Here is a 25441-nt window from a genome sequence, read left to right as displayed (position 1 = left end):
AGATCTCAAACATAAAATACATGTGACAGATCTATAAATTGAACTGTGAAGTATTAGCAATGATTAATTTATCATTGAAATTTTAAGTCTCTTTCTTTTAGAATGTAATCATCGTGCCTTTGAATCTTTCTTTCTCCTCCCAGACTTGCTTATTATGAACTTCGGTATCAATTTTACAAGAGAGATCAGCTCATGTGGAGTGTTGTTAGACATTACAGCGAACAGGTAATTTCCTATCATAGTAGCTAACAAGGAATATACATCATAAAGTATCAGACAAAACATTTGTATGTGATGGCACATTGTGCAAAATTGTTTATCTAATTTACTTCAATTTGCATTCTCATTACTTCGTAGTTTTCTTGAATGATTAATTTCTGTGTCTTTAGTTCTTTCCCCTCTGTATAAAAGTTTTTGAAATTTTCCTCTGCTGCCTTTTTTCCTTTGCAATTAAACATTTGCCACTTCAGGAAAGAATACTGATGTAGGAGGCATCACACTAAATTCTAAATGTCTCTAGTTTCTCCGCACAGTCTAATAGAGGCCGGAGAGGAATTCTAGGCCAGGCTCTTTTCCACGCCTCAGTTACTCCATGGCTTGAATTGGATGCAGAGGCGTAGTAGTTGTTTTCAGGGTGGTAGGGTACCATTGCTGCACCATGGAACTTCAGGGCAGTGGTACTCTTTCCTGCCTCTGCTGGAAGGTCTTTTCTCCTACAGTATAGATAGACCTTATGGTTATTACATGTTCAAATAAGGATGTATTTTCATTTGTGTTTTGTTTTGGTTATTTATTATTTCCCCATCTAGTTTCATAGTAATAGTGATAGTAACATAATAATAAAAATAAGTAAAAAATAATTTAAAAATAACTATTATTGAATTATAGGTTCATTTAATATGTGTACTCAGCCATGCAAAGTCATTGTAATCTACCTCTCATTTTCTTTATGAGAAGACTGAGGCCCTATTATAGAGACTAACTGACCTGTCCAAGGTTACATAGCTGATAACTGGCAGACTAGCATAATGTCTGGCACATAGTGGAAGATCAGTTAATGGATATAGTTATGGTTATTCTGCACTGATTTCCTTTAACAATCTCATGTAGTCAGTACTCTTCTTTCTTCCCAAGGCATCATGATATGGTTTCTTACAAAATTAGTAAAGGACTTACTATATGTTTTTTTTCTCTTTAGTTCTTGAAACAGATGTATGTCCTTGTATTGGGCTTAGATGTGCTTGGAAACCCATTTGGATTAATTAGAGGTCTGTCTGAAGGAGTTGAAGCTTTTTTCTATGAACCCTTCCAGGTATTGATCTTTTATTTATTTTAAGTATAGGTACAGAAATTGTTATTCTATTTTTTCAATGACAAATAAGTTGTATTTTAAGTGTATCTGGGAATTGAATAATGTTCAGATAACAAAAATACATGAAAATCATATTTATTTAAAATTATGTGAAATGACTTTAAAAGACTGTTGTAGAATTAATTGAGCACTTCGAGTGTCTGGGCGATAAAAACATGCCCACATTTTCCAGGATTTCACATGGTTATAAGGAAGAATGCTAGGTACATTAACACCATTTCAAGGCTGTTTCACCACTATGGAAAGGATTCAGGGGATAAGAAAAGCTGACTTCGTTTTGTATTCAAACTTTCCTCTAACCTGTTTACCTCCATTGGGTGGAGGAACTCAGGAACCCTAAGTGGTGAGGGTTTAACAAGACAACACGGTATTTCTCCGGCAGTATTTGAGTTAGAGGGTGAAAACTGGTATCACGGTGTTTGTGGATCTTTACAGATTCTCTGTCTTCACGGAAACCCTGAAATATTAGATGAAAAATCTTAAGATTATTTAAATTTTAAATAGAAAACTTCTCTTTTTTCTTTTCTTTTTTTGGCCAGGGTGCTGTTCAAGGCCCTGAAGAATTTGCTGAGGGGTTAGTGATTGGAGTAAGAAGTCTCTTTGGACACACTGTAGGTATGGATCACCTATTTGTGTATATAAATATACGTATTTTTATTGTAATTATTGTAAAATGAATTTATAAATAAAGAGGATCAGTTTTCTAATAATCCCTTTTAAAAGATGTGTTCCCTTTTTCTTAAATGGAAAATAACAGACTTTCTGGGTTTGTTTATATGATTGTAGCATTGGATCAATGTGCTTTTTTCTATACAATACTTTTTAGAACAGTTTTAGGTTTACAGAAAACTTTTGGAGAATCAGTGTACTTTGAATAGTTTCATTCTACTTGCTAAAAGGGAAATGATAGAAATACATTTCTGTATGTTTGTATAGGAGAGAGAATCTGAAGCATTTGTTTAAAGCAATGGCGTGCCGTATACTGTGTTAATGGTCTTTGAACGACCAATGAGACTGACTTCTCTGGGTCTTCCGATAGGTGGCGCAGCAGGAGTTGTATCTCGCATCACCGGTTCTGTTGGAAAAGGTTTGGCAGCAATTACGATGGACAAGGAATATCAACAAAAAAGAAGAGAAGAGATGGGGCGACAGCCTAAAGATTTTGGAGACAGCCTGGCCAGAGGAGGAAAGGGCTTCTTGCTTGTAAGTCTCTTACAGAATCTTCAAGAAGCCATGAAGTTTGATATACACTTTATAAATGTACTTCAAATGGTTTTTTGCAATTTGGAATATTACTTGTGAGTCGAGGTCTGTCACAGTAGCAGTAGTGATATTGTGTACTTTTCTGCTCTCCTTACCCGATATCACTATCACATCTATTCCCCAAATCCCAGACTTAGTTTGGCACTTGGGCTGGAGTGAGAGCTCTGTAATGATGGCCAGTTAGCACTCTTCTGGAAGGCAAAGAAGCAAAGCAGAGAGAAATATTGTACCTGATGGTAACTAGAGAGAGGAGTTGTTCTGGTCAGTATCATCAGTTTACCATTTCTGTGGAAGGAGAGGTATACAGGCTAAGTGTTTGTAAACCAGGAACTGCCTTCCACTGTTTGTCAGTACTTTAAAAATTATACAGGTAATATATGAATATTCTCCGTATAAGTAATTATAAGAACTTGTAAGTTATCCTTTTACTAAGTAATGGGAATAGTATAGGTAAAGCTATAAGGTACTATTTGATCACCCTCGCCTCTTCCAGAAATACCTAATCTTCTCAACAGTGTGTATACTTTTCTTTTTCTGTGCATTTGTATAATGTACAGGTGGTTTTATTTACTGCCATTACTTGGCAAGTGTTAAGAATGTATAAACGTATTACTGTTTTAATTTTGGAAATAACTTCAGGAACTGTAACTTCTGTGTTTGTACCAGAGTTGTATGTTGTCTAATTGAAAGTGCCTTACTTGTCAAGTTATTTGCATGTTTCACAGTTCCCTTCATTTTCAGTTTTCCACACTTTTGCTAAATTACAAAGTAATTTCATTAAAATTTATATTAGATTTTGGGGATTATTTGGGTCAAATCATTCATTTTACTGGTATGGAAACTGAGGTTTAAAGAGAGTGAATCAATTGCCCATGGTTACATAGCTAATTGGTGCCAGAGCTAGGTGTAGAATCTTTTCGTCTAATTTCCCATTCTTTCTGTTATGTAACTTCTACAAAATGCTTTTGTTTAAAATTTGCTATTGTATAATATTTTAATATTATTAAATATATTAATATATCGTTAAATATAAGTGTATTTGATATTTTTAAAATCATCATATTTTAAAATCATATTTTAAATATTTTAATATTTTTAAAATTAATATTTTAAATATTTAATATTTTAATATTTTAAATTTAATATTTTAAAATCATCATAATATTTTAAAAATCACTTAGGTGCGTGTTCACATTATCAAGTCCTCATTCTTTAGAAAAGTTATTTCTACTATGTATGTAGAGACCTCTAGTGGTTGACTTAAAATTAAGCACCTTCCATTCACGTTTATGATTGATCTGTCTTTCAGGGAGTTGTTGGTGGAGTGACTGGGATAATAACAAAACCTGTGGAAGGTAAGTTGAGAATGTTTCCTTCCAGTGCAGTCTGAGGAGTTGATATATAATAAACATAAGAGATGTTATTGCTACTAGTTACATGAGAGAGTTTCTGATTTCATGTTCATAGGTTTAAATTGTTTTTTAATGAAAGTACTTGCTTCAGAAAGTTGAAAGAGTCTAATAAGTAATAGATTCTGACTCAGACTTTGAGTATTATTTTTAGCAGGATAATATTTAAGGCAGGTTCCTTTAAGTCCTCAATAGCAATTGATTCATTTTTTTAAAAATCCTGTTAAAAAAGTATTTTATTCAGTCAAAACCCCTTCTTTGCAGAAATTGACAAACTGATTCTACAATGTTTATGGGAATTCAGGTGGCCCCAAATAGCTGCACCAATCTTGAAAAAGAACCAAGTTAGAGAACTTATACTGTCCAATTTATAACTTATCATGAAGGTGTAGTAGCTAAGATAGTGTGTTACTGGCATATGGTTAGACATACCGATTAGTGGAATAGATTTGAGATTCCAGAAATAAACAAACATAATAAAAACTTTGTAGTCAGTTGATCTTCAACAAGGGTGCCAAGATAATTCCATGAAGAATTACCTTTTCAACAAATGGTGCTGGAACACCTGGATATAAACATAGAATTAATGTGTCTGGCAACAACTCCATTTCTAGGTATATACCCATGAGAAAAGAAAACACAAGTTCACTCAAAAACTTACACATAGGGGCGCCTGGGTGGCTCAGTGTGTTGAAGCCCCTGCCTTCGGCTCAGGTCGTGATCCCAGGGTCCTGGGATTGAGCCCCACATTGGGCTCTCTGCTCAGCAGACAGTCTGCTTCCCCCTCTCTCTTCCTGCCTCTCTGCCTACTTGTGATCTCTGTCAAATAAATTTTTTTTTTAAATCTTAAAAAGAAAAACTTACACAAAAATGTTCACAGAACATAATAGTCAGAATGTGGTAGCAGCCTAAATGACTATCAACTAAAGCATAATTAAACAAAAGGTGGTATTCCTTAAAATGGGATAGTATCCAGCTGTAAAAAGAAATCAAGTGCTGATACAAGTACAAGGTGGATGAACCTTGAACACACGTTGCTAGGTGAAAACAGCCAGTCACAAACACCACATATTATTTAAGTCTATTTGTAGGAAATGTCCAGAATGGGCCAATCTACAGAGACAGAAAGTAGGTTAGTGGTTGCCTAGGTCCAGGGATTAAGGAGGAAGGAGCTAAATTGCACAGGACCAGGAGAAGATGGAAGTGGAGAATGATGCTAATGGTCATGGGTTTCTTTTTGAGATGATGTAAATTTTCTAAAATTGTGGTGATGATTGCACACACTAAAATACCAAAAACATTTAATTTGTACATTTAAATTGGTGAATTATATGGTATATAAATTGTAATTCAATGAAGTTCTTATATTTTTAAAAAAGTACACTGCTTGAAAAATCTCCTAATGGTAGACAGAAAGAGAAGAATTTCAGGTCATTTCTGAAACCTTCGTTTCTTAGGTCTAAGAATCAGTGATGGTAAAACTTGTGCTTGACTCAGGATGACTTGAAGGACATGGGCCCTGCTTCTGCAGTTTTTTTTTTTTTTTTAAAGATTTTATTTATTTATTTGTAAGAGAGAGAGAGAGTGAGAGCGAGCACAGGCAGACAGAGTGGAAGGCAGAGTCAGAGGGAGAAGCAGGCTCCCTGCGGAGCAAGTAGCCCGATGTGGGACTCGATCCCAGGACGCTGGGATCATGACCTGAGCCGAAGGCAGCTGCTTAACCAACTGAGCCACCCAGGCGTCCCAGCTTCTGCAGTTTCTGATTCAGGAGGTCTGGGGCGGGGCCTAATAATGTATGTTTTTAACACACTTTGAAAACCACTGTTTTTTTTACATGTTAGGGTTAAATTTAACTTCTTTAGAAAATCAAAATCTAGAAAACCCCTGGGTAAAACATTTCTATATTTGGCTCAGGCTTTCATTGAGTTCAAACTTGCTAATTTTAAAGTATCTTTATACATTCATTGTTCTTGGTTCTATGAAGGTGCCAAGAAGGAAGGAGCTGCTGGATTCTTCAAAGGAATTGGAAAGGGGCTTGTGGGTGCTGTGGCTCGTCCAACTGGCGGAATCATAGACATGGCCAGCAGCACCTTCCAAGGAATTCAGAGGTAATTAGGTGCACATACCATGTGCAAGGTATGTGTCTGTGTGCTAATGGTTGCTAGAAACACATAAACAGGTTAAAACTTGGCATGCTCTTTAGTATGTTGAAGTAAAAGTGAAAGCTATGACCAGTTCACAAGGTGGGGTGCCACCAGAGAGGAGTAAGAAGAGACAGTTTTTATGGTTCACTTTCTCTTTTGTTCAACAAATGTTGAACATATAGTAGGTACTATATGCCAGGCACCCTGTGCTAGCTGCTTGAACAAAGAGTGCACAGCCTCGTCTGTGCCTCTGTGATTTTATTTTCTTACAGGAAAGGTGGGGGAACTTGGAGTCCAACAGATTTGGTTTTAATACTTGTCACATTATAATGGGCACATTATTTAAAATTATTCTGTTTTTATCAAAATTGATGTAGTATGGAATGTAGTACAGTATTTAATCTACATGTGTATTTGTATGTATTATTTTGAAAGATTCTTTGGTATTTTCTTATATTTACTCTGCTGCCTTATACAGAGCAGCAGAATCAACTGAGGAAGTGTCCAGGCTCCGTCCCCCCCGTTTCATCCACGAGGATGGCATCATTCGCCCATATGAAAGACAGGAATCCGAGGGCTCTGATTTATTTGAGGTATAAATTCTCTTCTTCATTGTCATGGGTAAAATTTAATATTAAAGATTTCTAGGATGAGGATTTCATGGGTGGTTCTTAAAGTTCCTGATTCATGAACTTCTTTAAGGATTACACCAGGGAATGTGATTTGTAGAGTAGAATTTATTATTTATTTTTTATGTTTGCATAATGTGTTAAAAGGGAATGACTGGTCATTTTTTTCTGCACAGGAACAAAGCTTTTCTGTGCAGAAAGGATAATGTTAAAAGAAGCCATAGGCATTATTACTGTTTGTGTGGTAGCTCATTTAGTTAACGGTTAACTTTGGTCTCCTACTTTATAGCTAATTATGGGAATTCCACTGCTTCCTTTTCTCCCAGACAAATTAATCTTTGGATTACTCTGTAAATCTAGATTTATTCAGGTAAACAGAAGCTGAAGGAGAGAAAAAAAAAAAAAGATTATGCACAATTACAGTCTTTTTAAACCTTAAAAATATTTTAAGGTGGATTTTTTGGCTTTTATTTTGTTTTAACTTTACTACATTTAAATAATATATACATATGTAAATTGCTTTTCTTCCTTGACTGGAATTCCCTTCCCCCAAAATGTATTAATATTTTCCTACTTTGACTTCAAAATAATACAACTCTTCATTGTTCTTAGCCTTTGGTTTTTATTGTATGTGATTACATTTTATCTTTCTGCATGCTTCTAACTTTATTTTCTTTCTTTTTCTGCCTACACAGCAAGAACCGGAAATACAGGAGTAAATGTTTCCTATACTACTACTTGATTTCATCCTTAAAAATCAAAACAAACTGTGGTATTAATTGACTGTCTTTGATTTATTTAGATTGAGTGTTCATTTCAGTGAACTTTTTTTCTTTACAACTCCCCTTTCTCTCAACTTTTTATCGTAGTGGCTTGACTACACACAAAGATTATTGCTGGTAATACTGCACAGTAATAAGGGATCAGCATAAAAGATTAAAGTGTGTAGGAAATTAATACTCCTCTTTTTTTAGTTGGTGAAAGACTTTGTGTCCAGAAGCAGACAATTTTACTATCATTTTTAAAATTTTATCTTTTCTTATGATATTCATGTACTTTCAGGTAAAGTTGAAAAATAAGGACAATTCTTATGTCCAGTCTATTATGTCTTCTTTACAATTGCGAGTTGTGATGATGGAATTACATAAGTATGTTTCACATTTCACACGATATTGACTCAAATTATGGGGCTGTTAATGGGCATGTGTTTTAATAATTGAAATATATGTTGCTGTTGATCTGGCCTTAGACCTCAAATAAGAGTTGAGACATGAATTTTGAGGTTTTCCTTAATCTCTTTTTTCTTTTTTTAACCTCTCAGTACTCTTGCTGGTCAAATGGCAATCATTTTATAATTATATTATATACATTTTCAGCCATTAGCATTTTTGCTTTCAGTACTTGAATCTCCTTGTTGGTGATACTTAATTCACAATTAGTGTTTTAATTGACATAAACAGAAGTTGAATGTGTAATTAGGCAAATTATTTATGCTCCCCTGAATTTATAAATATCTTTATTTTTTATAGATACCTTTATTTTTAAAAACCAGTCATTTTTGTTTTTAAGTTCTTAAAGAGGATTTGTTACCCTAGTGAAAACAAAAATAATTCTAATCTATTATTTTGAAGTTAGTACCCTCATAGTTCTGAAAATAAATTGTTTTGATTTCTGTCCTTATTATGAATGATAGAAATGTTTGATTTGATTTAGCAGCATCTTATCTGGCAACTTTCATTCTTTTCCCCAAAATTGAAACCAAAGTGTTCACTTACATTTAATGTGCCATCCATTTGGAGAGAGTGAAACTGCTGACATACAACTGTTCAGTTCAATTACATACTGTTTAAACTGCAGTTACCAAAAAGAATAAATTGAATCCTTCTTATTTAAAACAAGGACTTTAAAGAACAAAGAATGACAGCAGCCAAAGATCAGCCGAAAACCATAGCTGACAAACTTTTCTTGTGCCTAGATAATAGAGGGTTGGCAAAAATGTCACCGCATGTACAGTTTCTCTGAGAACCAAGCACAATAACTAAAACAAGATGCTGTCTTAAATCATCACTAATAATTAGCCTTCCTTCTTAGGTAAAAGTAACGATTTTTAATTTTCCTGGATTTATTACAATTTTAATAAGACTTCACTTTTGGGAAATTGTATAACTTGTTTAAATTTTTTTCTTATGGTTTATTTTTTGTTTGTTTAGCTCTTTATGTTATTAACCTTGTGATTTCCCTTTTTACAACTGCATGTTCCTAAGCACAAAATTCAAGTGACTTTTTATTATTTTAGCTAAATGTATCTTGTCTGGCTTATTAGTCTTTGTTGTGATATCAGACAGCCTTTTAAACTTTAATATATTATTATAGTTATGGGAAAAAATAGAATGGTTGTACATTACTGAGAGGACTTGGTAATTTTTTTCCATGGGTGACAGGATCTGGACAGTTAAATTCAGGCTATTTCATTCCTTGCCTATCTTACTATAATCACTTATGTATGAAGTATTTATTGATTATCTAAACTGTGCTGGATATACAAAAGAAATAAGACTTCAGTCCTTAAGGGACCAAGTATGACAAAACCTGTAAATATTAAAGAGCACTGTAGTGTAAAATTCTGTCTTCCCAGCTATTACCTTAATGTGGGTACTTTCTAAATAATATATTGGGGAATCTTTTCATTTACCCCCTATTCTTTTTCCTTTGAGTATTGCTCTGTGTTGTTTACTCAGCTTTGAAAGTTACTAAATCATATACTATGTTTTCATAGGATATACTTTACTGCTTATCCTTTATTCCCCTAAGATAATTACTGTTTATGCATGCATATATATGTACACATACACACATATATAGCCAGTTTTTGTTTAGTATTCTTTTGGTTCACATAGTTATGACTTTATAATATTTAATATGGTGTTCATTACTTTTTTATTTTAATTATATTTTTCCATTATCATAGAAATGCTTCATTCTTAATTCTTGCATTACCATCTCTTGAAGTAACTTTACAGTGTGTATTTGACCATTCCAAGTTGTTGGCATTAAAGATGCTTCTGTTATTTTACTGACAGTAATATTTTGTGATAAACATCATTATACAGATTGCTTTTTCATGTGTTTTTTCCTTAGACTTTACTTGAAAATATTGAATGCTCTTGCTAAAATACTGTAAATTCTTCAAGTTGCATTTTGGGAAGGGAGAGTGAATATTTTATCAGCTAATCTCGTTTCCTGCTACCATCAGTGACTGAATATCTTAATCTGATCTCAGAGTGTAGTGGATTTTAATCGTGCTGAAAACAGTTTCTGTAGTGTAATATGATGATAAATTATGCTTTAAAAGCTTTCAGTGGTTCAAAGCACAACAGCCTGAGAACTAATGAAAATGCCTACAAGATGGAGAGTGGGTAGTATTTCTTTTACATTGCATCTCAGATCTAAATATTTTAACATTTAAATTTCAAAGCTGAAAATAAATGTACTGAATTGTTCTATTCATTTCCCATTTTCTCTTCATTAAACAACGTAAGGTATAAATGTTAAAAGGTTTTAGCTAATTCTCACAGACAAGATGTAAAACAAGTGACTTAAATCCCACTTTTCTCTAAGACTCATTCTAAGGATGAGATCCCACTTCTTTGGGGATTCATCTTCTGTGTTCCTTGCCTTTCATAATTGTCAAGGAATGACTGAACTGAAGATTTTTGAAAGAATGTGTATGTGAGCATTGAAATAACAAATGTGCTTTCTCTGCTTGTGATTATTATTGATTATGTTATCCTTTTAATAATATTGATGTTGTATTCTTGGTTATAAATGTTTCAGTCTTATTTATTGGGTATGTTTATGTTCTGTAGTTTCATATACATTATATCATCTATCTTTAATCATGCATTATAGATAATGTCAATAGTTCATTAGCATTGATTATAAAAAATAACTCATTTTTTAATGTGTGCTAATTCAAATCACAATATTTTGGAGGTAGTTGAAATTAAAATAAATGTATTTTAATGTGCTGCTATTTATACTTGAATTACTTATGCCTGTTTATTGTCTTTAGCAATAAATTATCCCAGCTATTTGAAATCTTAGAAATTCTTCATGTTTGTGTTAATATTGACATTATGTTTTCTTTTCTATCAAGAATATAACTTGTTACATACATGTACTTTTCATGCATGTTAAACCTATAAGACCAAAAACACTAAATATCAGTTATCTTGGAATTTTATTATGTGTATATCTATCTCTGTGTAAATCAGTGGTTCTTAACCTCTGAGAAGGTTCACAGACTGCTTAAAAAAATCTGTTGAAAAATATGAACCATTCTCTGAAAAAAGTTGCAGAACCACATTTTCAAAATGTTATATCCTATTTTAGGTGGTTCATAGACCTCTCAGAGTCCTTCCATGGACCAGAGATTAAGAAGCCCTGTAATGTTAATGTCACCCTATATTAGTGTATGTTCATATTCCATTAATGAAAATCTGTGATTATTTCTGCTAGATATTTTTTTTTTTTTTATTTTTATTTTTTTTTTTTAAAGATTTTATTTATTTATCAGAGAGAGAGGGGGAGAGAGCGAGCACAGGCAGAGGCGGAGGGAGAAGCAGGCTCCCTGCTGAGCAAGGAGCCCGATGTGGGACTCGATCCCAGGACGCTGGGATCATGACCTGAGCCGAAGGCAGCTGCTTAACCAACTGAGCCACCCAGGCGTCCCTCTGCTAGATATTTTTAAACCTGAGTTATCATAGGATGAGGTGTATTTTAGTCAGAAGATCACTTAGTAAGCATTTAATACAGATTTGTCTTTTAAGGCACAGTGGAAGTTAATTTATGAACATGCTGTGAATATTTTTCTAGCTTCATGTGCCAGTGTGCTTTTGTTTCTAATAATTTTTTCCCTAACTAGCACTGTTACTATAATTAACTAATATATAGTGTTGGAAATACTCTTTGGATGCTTGTATTATGCAAATCTTGAGTCTTGTTTTCTTTGCAGAATCGTATCAAAAAGTTAGAAGGAGAGACTTATCGATACCACTGTGCTATTTCTGGAAGCAAGAAGACAATTCTTATGGTTACAAATAGGTATTAACTTCAAGTGACATTTTTTCAAATGCAAACTACTTAGATGATAAGAATTTTGAAAACTTAAATGGCAGAGGATTTAGAGAACTGTACTTAAATTGTAAAATGTTCATTGTCTTTAAATCACAAAAATACAATCTAGATGGGTCCTTTGAGGTTATCCATTCCAACACTCTCATTTTGGAGATGTTGAAACTGAGACTCTGTATGGTTTAGGGGGTTATCCCAGTTACATAGCTACTGAGTGGAGTCTAGAATGGACCTCGTAGGTGTAGTAGGCATACTGTTGCATGTGAACTGTAAATCCAGCTATGGAGACTGAATTCATGAATCACTTTTTCTTACTAGGTTTTATTTTAGATGATTATCATACCTTTTTTAAGGGTGATATTATTTCTGTGTGTTTTTTCTAATTTTTTTCTAAGTGTCTTGGGAGTGGTAGATAATTTTTCCAAATAAAAGAACTTAAACTACTAGGGTAATTTTCCTGAGATTTTTTCCTATATCACTTATTTCAAAATGACTATTATATGTTAATAGTTTTCAAAACCTTCTAAGTTATGTATTTCATAGGATTAAGAGTACTTACGGTAGCCAAAAATCTGTATTAGATTCTTTACTACTGTATCAAAATATATTTGGATGGGAAAAAGAAAAAGGAAAACTAAAATGACAGGATTCTGACTTAAGCCCATAAGCTTTTTCTTTTCTTTTCTTTTTTAAAGATTTTATTTATTTACTTGACAGAGAGAGATCACAAGTAGGCAGAGAGGCAGGCAGAGAGAGAGGGGGAAGCAGGCTCCCTGCTGAGCAGAGAGCCCGATTCGGGGCTCGATCCCAGGACCCTGGGATCATGACCTGAGCTGAAGGCAGAGGCTTTAACCCACTGAACCACTCAGGTGCCCCAAAGGCAATCATTTAAAGGATGAAAATAAAGTATATATTGTGGTTTGTCTAGGACAGAACTAGTTTGCATTTTTTGGTCCCAGTGAAATTATTAGTAGCTATCCCTCTCGTTCTTAAAACTGTCCTCATTTGATTCATGAATTATAATAACCTCTAAAAATAGCTTTTACCAGCAATCCCACCAGCCAGCTGTATATCTATTTTATAAAAACTAAGTATTTCTGCAGCCCACTGCAGTATATGTATTTTGTGAAAACTGTGTGTACAAAAAAATATATTATGTATATTTAACCAGCCTAGGTTTTTCACCAAACAGTGTATTCTGATCATCTTCCCAGGCTATTAGATATTCTTAGACAATATGGTTTTTAATGACTGTAATATTGTTTTTATGGATATACTCTAACTTATTCAAATGCTACCTTGCTATTTGATACTCAGTGTTTTCTTCTCAATACTGTATAATTATAAACACATCTGCAGCTGTCTTTTTTTCTCTAATTATTTCCTTAGGGTGAGTTCTTATCAGTGGAATTGCTGATTTAAAAACTGAAGATTTTTGAGAACCTTTTATATATTGCCAACTTGTTTTATCAGTACAGTTGCATTGATTTTTTTTTCCATACCACTAACAGTATAAGAGAATGCTCTTTATCCTGTGAATTTTGCTAAGACTAGTGCTATCATTTAAACCTTCTTGTTTTTGCTAAAATAATGGTCAGAAAATAGTTTTGTCTTAATTAGCATTTATTTAATTGCTAATGAGTATGAACATTTTAATACATTCATCATCAATGTATATTTTCTATTCCATGAATTGCTTTTTCAAATCCTTTGTTCATTTTTTATTATTGTTGGTCTGTTTCTTACTGAAATTAATATTAGCTCTTTTTACCCAATGTATTATTACTATTATGATTACTTTTTGAGTTTTCCAATATATAGGACTTTTAATTTTTCCATCTTGAAATTCATCCAAAATTTGGTCTGAATTTTTTTCCTTAACAGTTTTTAGAAAGAAAAAATGAGTTCTCAGGACCCAAATTTATTAGGCTATATCCCCACTAGTTGATCCTAACTCCTGCTTAGCATTTTATTTTAGTAATCTTCATTAGGAAATTGTTCTCTGAATAGACATTTTTTTTAACCATCTGTGTTAGTTTCTATGGGCTACTATAACAAAAATTCTATAGACAGGCAGCTTAAACAACAAATGTTTATTTCACACAGTTCTGGAGGCTGAGAAGTCCAAGGTCAGGATGACAGCAGATTCTGTGTCTGGTGAGGGCTCCCTTCTCAGTACATAGATGACCGTCTTCTTGCTGTGTCCTCACATGGCAAAGTGGTGAGGGAGTTTTCTCAGGCCTCTTTTATAAGGGTACTGTTCCCACTCATGAGGGCTCCATCCTCATTATCTAATCACCTCACAGGCTCCATCTCTAATACCATCACATTGGGGTTGGGATTTGGTGTATGATTTGGGGGAGGATATAAACATTACAACCATTGAACTGTCAATGTCTGATAGAAGTAGGACACAGATACAAGTGGTATCTTCTGTCCCCTCCTTACCTAAAGGAAGACCTAAACATTATGAGTGACATCACAGTGTGCTTGGTGCTAAGATAAAGTGATATACAGAGACTCTGAAGACAGAGGAAAATCTCTTGGTTCAGTAAGGTGGGAAACAAGGTGCCGGGGGGATGGTGTTAGGGAGGAGGTCCTTGAGCTTACAGAATATGGAGTTTTCATACATGTAAATAGCAAACAGAGGGATAAAACAGTATAGCACTTAGAACAGTAAGATCATTTGGACAGTAGAGTGTTGATGAGGGAAGCACTGGGAGGTGAAGTAAGTCACAAGTGTCTGCTCATGACATCTGAAGGGTGTAGATTTTATCATTAATGTGATGGAAGATCACTAATTTCTTTAAAAGTATGAATGTTTTATTGCTCATGATTGCAGCCCTCCACATATAAACACAGTTCACATGCTCTGGTAAGCGTGAAACAGGAGGAAGAGAATGAAGGAAATTTAGGGTGATAGGAGAACAATATTATTTTTGGCATGGCCAAGAGAAGAGAATTTAAAGATGGTGGTTATGGTGAATTTTCATTTGACAGAGTGATTTGTAATAGTTATCTGTAACTCTCAGCTCTTGGGATTCTCTTCTGGAACAGGAGGCAGAAGGAATGGAATCCCCTTCTAGAGACTATTTGGAATATGGCATGGGGTTAAAGGATGTCACAAGGATGAGAGGGCACTATTGGCAGTTGTAGGCTGGGGCTAGGGATGCTGAACTTCCTACAGTACACAGCAGTCCAAGTCAGCCCTAAATTCCCATAGTTCCTCTGCTGAGAACTAAAGGTGCAGGGGTTTATTTCCATCCCCACCCTCCATCAGTCACCAAGTTCAATCAACTCTACCTTCTAAGCATCTAGAATCTAGCTTGCTCTCCTCCTTGTTACAGATGCTGCCTTAACTGAGGTTCTCACTGTTTCCTTGTTGGACTATCGTAGTAGCTTTCTACCTTGATTGTCTATCCCACTTCTTGTTTGGCCACTAGGGCAAATGATGGGAAAATAGGAAACTTGATTTTGAAATTCCCCATTGCTTATAGATTAAAGTCAAAATTTACTAAAATTGCAACAGCAACAACAACAACAGCAACAAACCACACAAAAAAACTTCAAGATCTAACGCTAGGCTAATTTTCTTACCTCTTTGTAGATCTAGTGTTCCAGCTACAGACCTCTACATTCATGAAACAAACCTTCCCTTTCTTACATTCCTCAATACGTCATTGCTCTGCTCCCTTTGTCTGGACTATCTTTGCCCTTTCCCACCTAGAGAACTCCTTTCTTTCAAGAGTCTGCTCTTAAACCACATACTTTACCCACATAATCAGTCCCTCCTTCTGGTGCTCCAGAAGAATTTTCCTGCATACTGTGCGTCTGTACTCATCCCACTGTGCTTTCGGATATATTTATGTTTTTATTTCCCTTCTAACCTAGGAGTGCCTCTCAAGCAGAAATCTTACCTTCTTTGTTTCTCCAGCACCCTGGATATTTGTAGAATTAACACGTCCTCTACTCTCCTAGTTATGCTTTCTGTAATAGAAATTTCAGAATCAGGTATGGTTATATCAAGTAATTAATCTGAATCACACACTGGGAAATCAATGCAGATGTCCTTTAAGGATTCTGTGATTTTTTTTCTTTTCTTTCATCATCTTCTCCTTCCCCTCCTCCTCTCCTTTTATTGCTATTGAGTAAAATGGGATATATCACTGTGTGATATAGTACATTACTGTTAAAGTGTTCAAACCTGATATTTATTAGTCGGCCTAAAGTGAATCTTTGCTGACATTTGAGGTTTGTGACATTTCCTGCACATTCTTTCTTGACTGGAAGGCAAAAATGACTGACAGTAAAGAGCAATTAATAATTTTCCAAGTAAAACATTTTCAGGGGCTTCTGCCTTTATTGCTTCCCAGATGAGAGTACAGCCTGTTCCTTACGTGTTTCAAAGATGATTTCAGTTTTTCGGTCAGTGAAAAAAAATGACACTTTTCTGAATTTTGCAAGATTGGCAGAAGGGGAATTTTTGAAAGTGTGCTGTGTTAGTTGGTAGATGCCATATTTGCTTTCTGACAGTTAACTAGACTTTTTTTTTTTTTTTTTTAATGTGAAGCGTACTATATTTTTTTTTTTTTTTTTAGTGCCAGGTTATATTGTTTACTGAGTACTGCATATGACATCCAGCACAGTGAAATATTAGAATAATTAACTCTTTATGACTACCTGCATGTTTTTGTTTCCTTTTGTAAAATAGGCGAGTGTTGTGTATAAATGAAGTTGAAATCCTAGGCCATATGTCCATAGACTGGCAGTGTCCATTTGAAGATTTTGTATTTCCTCCCAGTGTCCATGGAAACATGCTAAAAATTTCATTCAAGGTAAGAAAACATGAATCACATGTTTAGAGCTAAGACTTTGTTAAATGAGTGGAAACCAGTGCTTTATGGCTTTCTTTTACAGTTAACTACATAGTGTTTGAAGGATCATCATTATGATGATTATTATATTACTATTATTAGAATATGGTGAAATGTAATGAAAGATGTGTAATCAATTTATTTCTGTACTTTATTTTTTTATAGCCCTTGATTGTGTCAAGTGTCCAGTGAAAAAATTAGGATGTTGCTGCTTCCTTTTAGGTAGAATAAAGCATTAGTAAATACAGTTTAGTTTGTTTTTTTTTTTAACTTCACATGAGTAACTATTTTGCTGTAATCCTAGATGCCTTTTTAGGCTTTTAGGAGATTATAAATATTATATCTAAAACAGTCATGTTTTATCACATTTGGTACTTAGAGGATACTAGTACAGTATAAATATATGATAATACTCTCATGTCTTTCCTTCCCATCATTTTCTAAAGAAGAACTTTTAATTGCATGCAAGTAATTACCAGGAATGGTAGCCCTACCCTTTGCTTAGTTCTCAGGCTCACTTTATTTTGAAATGGATTATTTTCTTCATATATGATATATTATAAATTTGTTTTCACCCCTTTAAAAAAACTACAAATTGTCATTCTGAGTATGGCCATTCTTGGAGTATGTATTTTCTCCTAAACAGTAATGATATTATCTCTGTTTACCAAAACTATCTAAAAAACATTTACCATAAAATTTAATAGTTAAAGATGCAGGTACTGTTATCCTTTATATTTTCTTGTCATAGAAGTTTACAAAGAAGAGAAACCATGAAATAATACCATTTTGCATTTCAGCCATACCTCATTGTAAAATGTCAAAATTGAAAGACCCCCTTGATATATGAAACATAGTTTTCAAACCAGAGAAGACTCTGTCACTCTGCATATATATTCAGTTGTCACTTTTCTTTCACATCAGTGGTGAGAATTGACTCAATGTGTTTTACATTATATAAGAATTTTATCTATCAGCCAAGAAAATGAAGGAAGGGTTTTTTGATTTGTCAGATGTGGTGAGTTATCAAGTGGTGTTTCTGTAGGCTATTTATCATAACCTGTAGAAAGCCATTATTTTATCTAGATAGATGTGTACTCATCCGATTTCATAAATTCTAACAGCTCCCACATGGAGCCACTGTCCTTGTACCAAAATGATTTAGTTCTTATCATACCTGAGTATGGATATTTAGTTAGTCAGTTGGTTATAAAATAGGATTGACATTTGAACATCCAATTAAAGGATATGATTTTTTTTTTCTTCCCCAGAATAATTTCTTTTCTCTCATTTCTTTTGAAACAGGAGCAAGGTCTCTTCCACAAAAAAGACAGTGCCAGTCATGGTTTTCGGAACATTTACTTGCGAGACACCACCACAGCAGAGGTAAACAATTTACTTTAAAGAATTCCCCCTTTTGTTTTTTGAGCTGAAAGATTTTTTTTTAAAAAATCTGTTATAACACTAACCATTACTTCTCCCAAAAACTTTTCCAGTTTTAACTCTGGATGGATATGTGAGCTTAAAATAATATATTGTGGGTTTACAGGTAGAAGGGTCTTATTTTGCATGACACATATAGACTGTGTATTCTTGTTCTTCTCTGTCAGGGCTGTGTGGAGATCTCCAACTCTTGCTTTTATGCCCTTCTCCTCCGTATGAGCCTGTACTTGACTTTACCATTCATAGTAAATATTTTATTTTACAGAAAGTATGTAATGCCATTGATGATGCATGGTCAATGAGACACCAGCAAAAACTGATGAAGCAATCATCACTGAAACTTCTCAGGCCCCAAATACCATTTTAATCACAGATCCTAGGGGGCTGCTACTGGGAGAAATACCAACCATCGGTCTTATCTATAAATCACTCTTCTTTTCTTGCTAACAAGAATTTTTCAAGCAATCCTTTGGTTTTAGAACTTTTTTTCTAGGATCACTGGTATTGGATTTTCCATTTTTCCCCTTAGCGGGTCACACGCTCAAAGAAATATTACTTGAAACTCAGAGTGAAATTTGCATTAATGTTAAGGTTGTGAAGCAAAGGACAAGGGGCCTGTTTTTAATTAAAGTTTTTACCGAAGAACAAGAAAAGAGCTTAGAATGAGTAGTGTTCTTTAGGAGGTTTTGGACAAACCTTTGGACAGGTGTTGGATATTTTATTTAAAGGTAATTCATTCAATAATTGAACTGAGATCATATTTTTGGTAAATCAGATAATTGGCTGAAGAAAAACCACTAAAGGAAGAGATGACATGTCTTCTATTTTCTTTTCATGAAAACATTATTTTTTGGTAATAAAAACATGTTTAACTTTGCTGCTTATTTTTCTTCCTTGCATTAGAATATAAAAACATACAGAAAATCAAATCTGAAAATGTCTGTGGTCTGTGCTCTGTAATGTAGCCTTTGGAAAACTTCTGAAATTATTTACATGCTCTTTTGAGATGAACTTAAGTGGCATAACTATAACTTGCTGATATATGGAAATATTGCACTTTATGTTTTTTAAGACTCAGAAATATGAAAAGCTCAATATTTTTATATTTCTAGAAATTGGTTTTTTATAAGTTGAAAGATTTTTAAGTGAATCATATGCTAAGATGTTATCCTATTACATACCTAGAAATGTATTTTAAATACTTATTAGGAAGAATGAAAAATATCTAGTTATGTTATATATAAATAAAATTAGGCATATATAACAACACTGTCCTTTGAGAGTCCTTTGAGAGAGCAAACTTATGAGAATCAGTTCAATACAGTATTATCTTTGTCCTTTCCACATCTCACTTACGCTGATCAGAGATCACTGCCTATAAAGGCTTTTTTAAAAATGCTTAGAAGTATTTGATTTCCTTGAATGAATCTTTACGTTCACTCCTGGATTTTAACATGACATTTATCTCAAATCACTGACTTAATGATGAAATGAAGATGTGGAAATACCTGGTTTGCTCTGATTTTGTTGATATGTGCTCAGGTTTCTTCTATCTTTATTGATGTTTTTTAAGACCAGCCTTAAAGCTTTTTAAATTTTTCCTAATTGGTAATTAATGTAGACTCTGAAAGAAGGATATAATAATTGATAATCTAATTATCTTATCTCTGATATAGTTATGGTGGGCTTTGCCTTTACAACATCATCTATTTTTTTTTTAAAGGAATGTGTCATATATGAAACTTCTAGCCTTAAACAGAAGTTCTGTATCAGTAGTTAATCACAACTTAATACAGGGAGCATGATAAACAGAATTTCATAACAAATGTGCTGGTTTTTTTGTGTCTTTAAAGCTGACTTAATCAGGAATTTGAGATATCAGATTATATATTTCATAGGAATCAAAGCTATTGACAATGTCCTAAATATTTAAGAAACCATATTGTACTGATGGCACGTACAAAACATTGAACACAAAATTTTATAGAAGTATATAAATTCATCATCTCAGTTCACTTAAAAATAAACTTACAAATGTTTGTAACATTTAATTTGATTTACTCCCCTGGGAAAAATAATTCATTGATAAAGTATAATGTCTTTTGTGTTTTTTAAAAATGCTTTGAGAATCAATTGCTTGCATATGAACTACTGAGAGAAATAAAATATTTGGTGCGTTGTTTACAAGTGTGAAAACTTTGTGGGTTTGTATTAAATATTCAAATAACACTTACCTTTCCTTTCTATGTCTTTCCCTTTTCCTCTCCCAATCCTGTAAGAGTGGGAAGTTAAATTGATGGTTATGGAGAGCTTAAAAATTGCTAGAAAGGCTTTCGTGGAGTCCCTTTACCACATTGGAGATCTCTGGGGTCACCAGTGCAAGGGGACATCTTTGACAAGGACTCTGCTCCCACGCTTTGAAATCCTTGGCTGCTTTGCACTGGGGTTATGCCTTCCATGGTTTCTCTCCATCACTGATGGTGTATCGCAAGGATATGAGGACAGGCTCATTCCTGGAGACAGGAAGTCTTCTGATAGCCAACTGGCTTGAAGATTCTTCAGTGGCCTTGTAGAACCTTTCTTAGACTGCATGGTAGTGGGGGAGGCTTCCACCACGTCTGTTTCTCTCCCCTCTGCTCCCCCCAGTCCCTTTACTAGGAGATCAGACTACAAATCTGAAGGCTCTTACAGTACCAGATTGGCAATAGGAAGAACAGGTGCCTGCTGTGGACTATAGAAAAGCAGGGGCATTAAAATAAGAGAGAACAAAATATTGGAAGATGCAGTGACTAAAGTTTCATACAGAAAATCTGATCTAGGATGGATTTACTTACATGTGTTTCATGATTTTGGATTATGTTTGAGGGAGGACACTATCTTTTTGGGTTTTTGTTTTTTGGGTTTTTTGTTTGTTCGGTTTGGGGATTTTTTGTGCTTTAAGTTCTCTAAGTGTATTGATCTGGTGTTACCTCTATCTGTATTCTAAGTGTTCCACATGCATTTCTAAGGTACACAGCCAGGACTAAAGATTAACGTTCTGGTCTTAGAATAATTAAAGAATAATTCTACGAATGTCTGTGCCAGTTAAAATGTAGGGCTGCAGTTACTACCAGAGCTACAAGAACCATCTTTTTACTTTGAGGCACAAGTCCTTTTGGTTGAGAATTACTGCCAGATTGTCCACGAATACTGATGGATGTGTGTTCACGGCGTGTATGTGTTGGTTCTGAAAGGAAAGGGAAACTCGCTAGAACAGTAGGGGAGCACATTTCTCTTGGTAATTGTGCCTATAGTTGAAGAATTTAGGCTTATTCTTGAATTTATGTTTGAAAGTATTTTGAGTTACAAGGCTATATCATTCAAATATCCAACATAGTGGGTCTCTTTGATCTGAAAAAGCCTTTAGAAGGGCCTTTTATAGCAGATCCACCATCCCTTACCAAAATTCAAAAAGCTCTGAAAACTAAAAGGTTTTCATAAAATTGAAGTAAACACTTTTGACAGAAAAATCTGAACTGATATTTGGCTAATTTTGGCATTTATTATATTTGGTATAAATGAGTTGGGCTGTAGCAAAATTAATATATTCAGTTACAGGGTACTGCTCCAGACTTCTTTGGAGGGGTAGAAGCTCTGTGATGTATGAAGCGTATTGCCTTTCTAAAATTTAAAAAACTCTGTATTCCAAACCACATCTAGTCAAAGGGTTTCAAATAAGAGATTGTAGATTTGTATACCCTCAAAATGGTCAGTTTCTTTTTTTTTTTTTAAAGATTTTATTTATTATTTATTTGACAGGCAGAGATGACAAGTAGGCAGAGAGAGAGGAGGAAGCAGGCTCCCTCTCAGCAAAGAGCCCCATGTGGGGCTTGATCCCAGGACCCTGGGATCATGACCTGAGCTGAAGACAGAGGCTCTAACCCACTGAGCCACCCAGGTGCCCCAAAATGGTCAGTTTCTTAAAGCTGCTTCCCAATTTTTAGAAAAGAACCTAAATTACAGGAGGAGCAACTGAATTTTCTTCTACTTCAGGCCATGCCAGAGTTCCATTTTACAGTTATACAGGAAAATTGTTCTGGTAAAATATTCAGAGTAATTGATGTTGACATACAGGAGACTGAAATGTTACCATAGGATGATGTGTCATAAAGATTTATGAAAACTCTGGAGAAAAGTACAAATTAGAACCAAGTCATGATTTCTATCCCCTTGTATATTAATTAAGTAAATATCTGGTGGATGAAAAATTTTTAGAATTGACTTCTAGTGGGAAAATACTTCGAATGGTAATGAAATAAGCTAACAGGATCCTCTGCGTTGATAGTATTCACTAGGATAATAATGAACACTTCACAAAGAGAATTCAGCTCTTCAGTATTTTTTTTTTTTAACTTGGAAGAAGAACCAAATGGCTTCCCCAGAGATTGACTCTACTGCTTAAAGTTTCCCAGGGGTAGTTTAAATTCCATTATAAACATTTTCATTGGGGCACCTGGGTGGCTCAGTGGGTTAAGCCGCTGCCTTCGGCTCAGGTCATGATCTCAGGATCCTGGGATCGAGTTCCACATCGGGCTCTCTGCTCAGCAGGGAGCCTGCTTCCCTCTCTCTTTCTCTGCCTGCCTCTCAGTCTACTTGTGATTTCTCTCTGTCAAATAAATAAATAAAATCTTTAAAAAAATTTTTTTTCATTAAAAATAGATTTTAGATCTTGGTCTTTGGGTTTGTTTTTGTAGAAAATATTTACCTTGGGTGCCTGGATGGCTCAGTCCAGTTAAGTGTCTACCTTCAGTTCTTGTTGGGCTCCCTGCTCATGAAGGAGTATGCTTCTTCCTCTCCTTCTGCCCCTCTTCCGCCACCGCCCCCCATTTGTGTGCTATCTCTCTCTCCCCCTTTCTTTTTCTAATAAATAAAATCTCTTTAAAAAAGCATTTACCAGGGCACCTGGGTGACTCAGTTGGTTGAGCAACTGCCTTTGGCTCAGGTCAAGATCTTGGGGTCCTGGGATCGAGCCCCACATCGGGCTCTCTGCTCAGTGGGGAGCCTGCTTCCCTCTGTCTCTATGCCTGCCTCTCTGCCTACTTGTGCTCTCTCCCTCTCTGTCAAATAAACAAATAAAATCTTTAAAAAAATAAATAGAAAAGCGTTTACCTTGTAATTCCATTCCCCCCCCCCTCAGACCACTTTCCTCCTTTGTCATCATTTAAGTTTGTACATCTTCTTTCCTTTTTTATACATCATTTTGTTTTTTTTTTTTTTACTTGTACATCTCCATTATTAAATTCTCTTCATTAAGTAGATTTTATACTGGCATTTAATGGACTATAACCCAGGGGCCAAAAAATCTGTTCTTGTAAATAAAGTTTTATTGGACCACCACAACACCTATTCATCTGTCCTGGTTATGGCAGTTCCCACTCTATAGTGGCAGAGTTGGCTCATTGTGACAGAAGCTATATGGTGGACAAAATCTAAAATAGTTACTATCTGAACCTTTACAGAACAAGTCCATTAATCTTGATATTATACTATATGATGAATCTTACAGATGAAACAGAAATAAGACACTAGATGATTTACCCAAGATCTTATGGTGAGATAGGAGGAGCTAAGGTTAGGATCGAACACCTACAAACCTCCCTTTTTTATCTCCACTTCTTCCTAGAAACAAGGATACTCGTGTCAATTTTGAATGAACATGGGCTAATGTTAGCTTCTTGGATTTCTTTTAGAACCTCACACCTTTATCCCAAAATTTTCCTCATCTGTGTATTAGGTCTAACAGTGACACAAGCATTTCCCATAGTAATATTCGAAATCTAAACTGGCCCTTTGTCTAAATTTCTTTTTTTCTAGAAAATTCTTATGTGTGGTGTAATATTATTGTGACAATTTACTAGCAAAGATTGCTTTAGGGGTGTAAAAATTAGGAAATAAAACCTGGTTATAGGATGTAAAATTTTCCTCTTTTCTAACATGCAGCCAGAACAAAGAATCAAGTGCAGGATGTTTGGCTATATTCAAACCGTTAGAGAGTTTTGTTGATATCAGAAGCAGAGAAAAATGCCCAAGATACATACTTTACCACAACTATATAGGGGCTTACCAAGGAAGAAATGATATTTTTAAGCACAGTACATGTATGTTGGAGTAATAATGTGACAAATGAGCAGGTGTTTGAAGATTGCAATTTGAATGGAAGATAGCTTCATCAGAGGATTCTGCTGCAAATTAGTTCAGCAAGCACATATTGATGATTTAAATTAAGAAGCCGCACTTGAATAGGGCCCACTTCCCTTCCCTATGGAGTGCTGTTAAAGATTCTTAACCTACTGTGACACTTCTGATCAAATCTTCCCTATTTCACTCATTTCAGGTTGATTCACACTTTCAAAAATAGTTTAAGAAAAAGGGTGTGTGTGGTATGAATAGAGGATTGACAGAATTCTTGTTTTTTTTTTTTTTTTAAATAAAGATTTCCTAGACTCCGCAGTCATTTGAATGTCAGTGACTGTGTTCCGTCAGTTGTAGATTTTTTTTTTTTCTTTAAGCTAAGATAAGAGAGTCAGGCTTCTGAGAGATGCTGAAATAGTTGTAAGGTCTTGTGACATTTTAATACAAGTGGAATTATTGACCACAAATACATTGCAAGAAACAGTTGCTTGCCCATGTTAAAGATTCCCATGGTTAAAGTTTAGAGATCTAGAAAATGCTTCTTTTGAGTTGACCCTAAATGAATAGAGTGGAAATCTTGCATGACTATTGTTACAATCCAGATGGTGAATGGATACTATTGAAAACACTGTTTTGTAAGGGCTATAAAGACTGATTACCCATGACTTACACTAGCAAATAAGAATATATTGCCCATTCTACCTGAAATTAATGACTCAATCAATGTTGAATTATAATTCAGCTCTTTTAGAAGTACCAATAGTGCCTATTTTTATGTCAAATTGATTAAGTTTAATATCACTCATTTTGGGGGAGAAAAATTCACTCAGAGGCCTTTGTTTTAGTTGTACTTAAATTCATAGAATTGTAATAGTCTCTGGTTGGAAGGGCCTTATATTCAGCATGAATCTGTTTTTCTGTGGCTTCCGCCTATTGGTCAGTCCCAAATACTTGGGGCCATCAGAGTAAGAATGGCTCTTTTTCTATATATGGAAGCCTATAT

At 34.6% G+C, this 25441-nt stretch overlaps 1 protein-coding gene across 4 annotated transcripts in view; it reads left to right on the top strand.

The window, feature by feature from the left end:
- Nucleotides 1–20454, top strand: part of VPS13C (vacuolar protein sorting 13 homolog C) — a 179826-nt gene extending 159372 nt beyond the window's left edge. For 3 of the 4 annotated variants that reach the window (XM_059180680.1, XM_059180679.1, XM_059180681.1), the window contains 11 exons: nucleotides 144–225; nucleotides 1199–1312; nucleotides 1912–1987; nucleotides 2412–2575; nucleotides 3945–3990; nucleotides 6029–6152; nucleotides 6667–6781; nucleotides 11832–11920; nucleotides 16662–16785; nucleotides 18130–18210; nucleotides 18533–20454. In XM_059180680.1, the coding sequence (XP_059036663.1) occupies nucleotides 144–225; nucleotides 1199–1312; nucleotides 1912–1987; nucleotides 2412–2575; nucleotides 3945–3990; nucleotides 6029–6152; nucleotides 6667–6781; nucleotides 11832–11920; nucleotides 16662–16785; nucleotides 18130–18210; nucleotides 18533–18634 (1117 nt within the window). In that variant the 3' untranslated portion in view covers nucleotides 18635–20454. Of the gene's footprint in view, nucleotides 1–143; nucleotides 226–1198; nucleotides 1313–1911; nucleotides 1988–2411; nucleotides 2576–3944; nucleotides 3991–6028; nucleotides 6153–6666; nucleotides 6782–7512; nucleotides 8909–11831; nucleotides 11921–16661; nucleotides 16786–18129; nucleotides 18211–18532 lie in introns of those variants that run through there. The other variant, XR_009355410.1, reaches the window with a different exon arrangement.
- Nucleotides 20455–25441: the final 4987 nt, after the last annotated feature.

The sequence above is a fragment of the Mustela lutreola genome, chromosome 7, assembly GCF_030435805.1.
Source record: "Mustela lutreola isolate mMusLut2 chromosome 7, mMusLut2.pri, whole genome shotgun sequence".
NCBI classification, from domain to species: Eukaryota; Metazoa; Chordata; class Mammalia; order Carnivora; family Mustelidae; genus Mustela; species Mustela lutreola.
The sequence above is the reverse complement of the archived record's forward strand: the minus strand, read 5'-3'. Positions and strand labels throughout refer to the sequence as shown.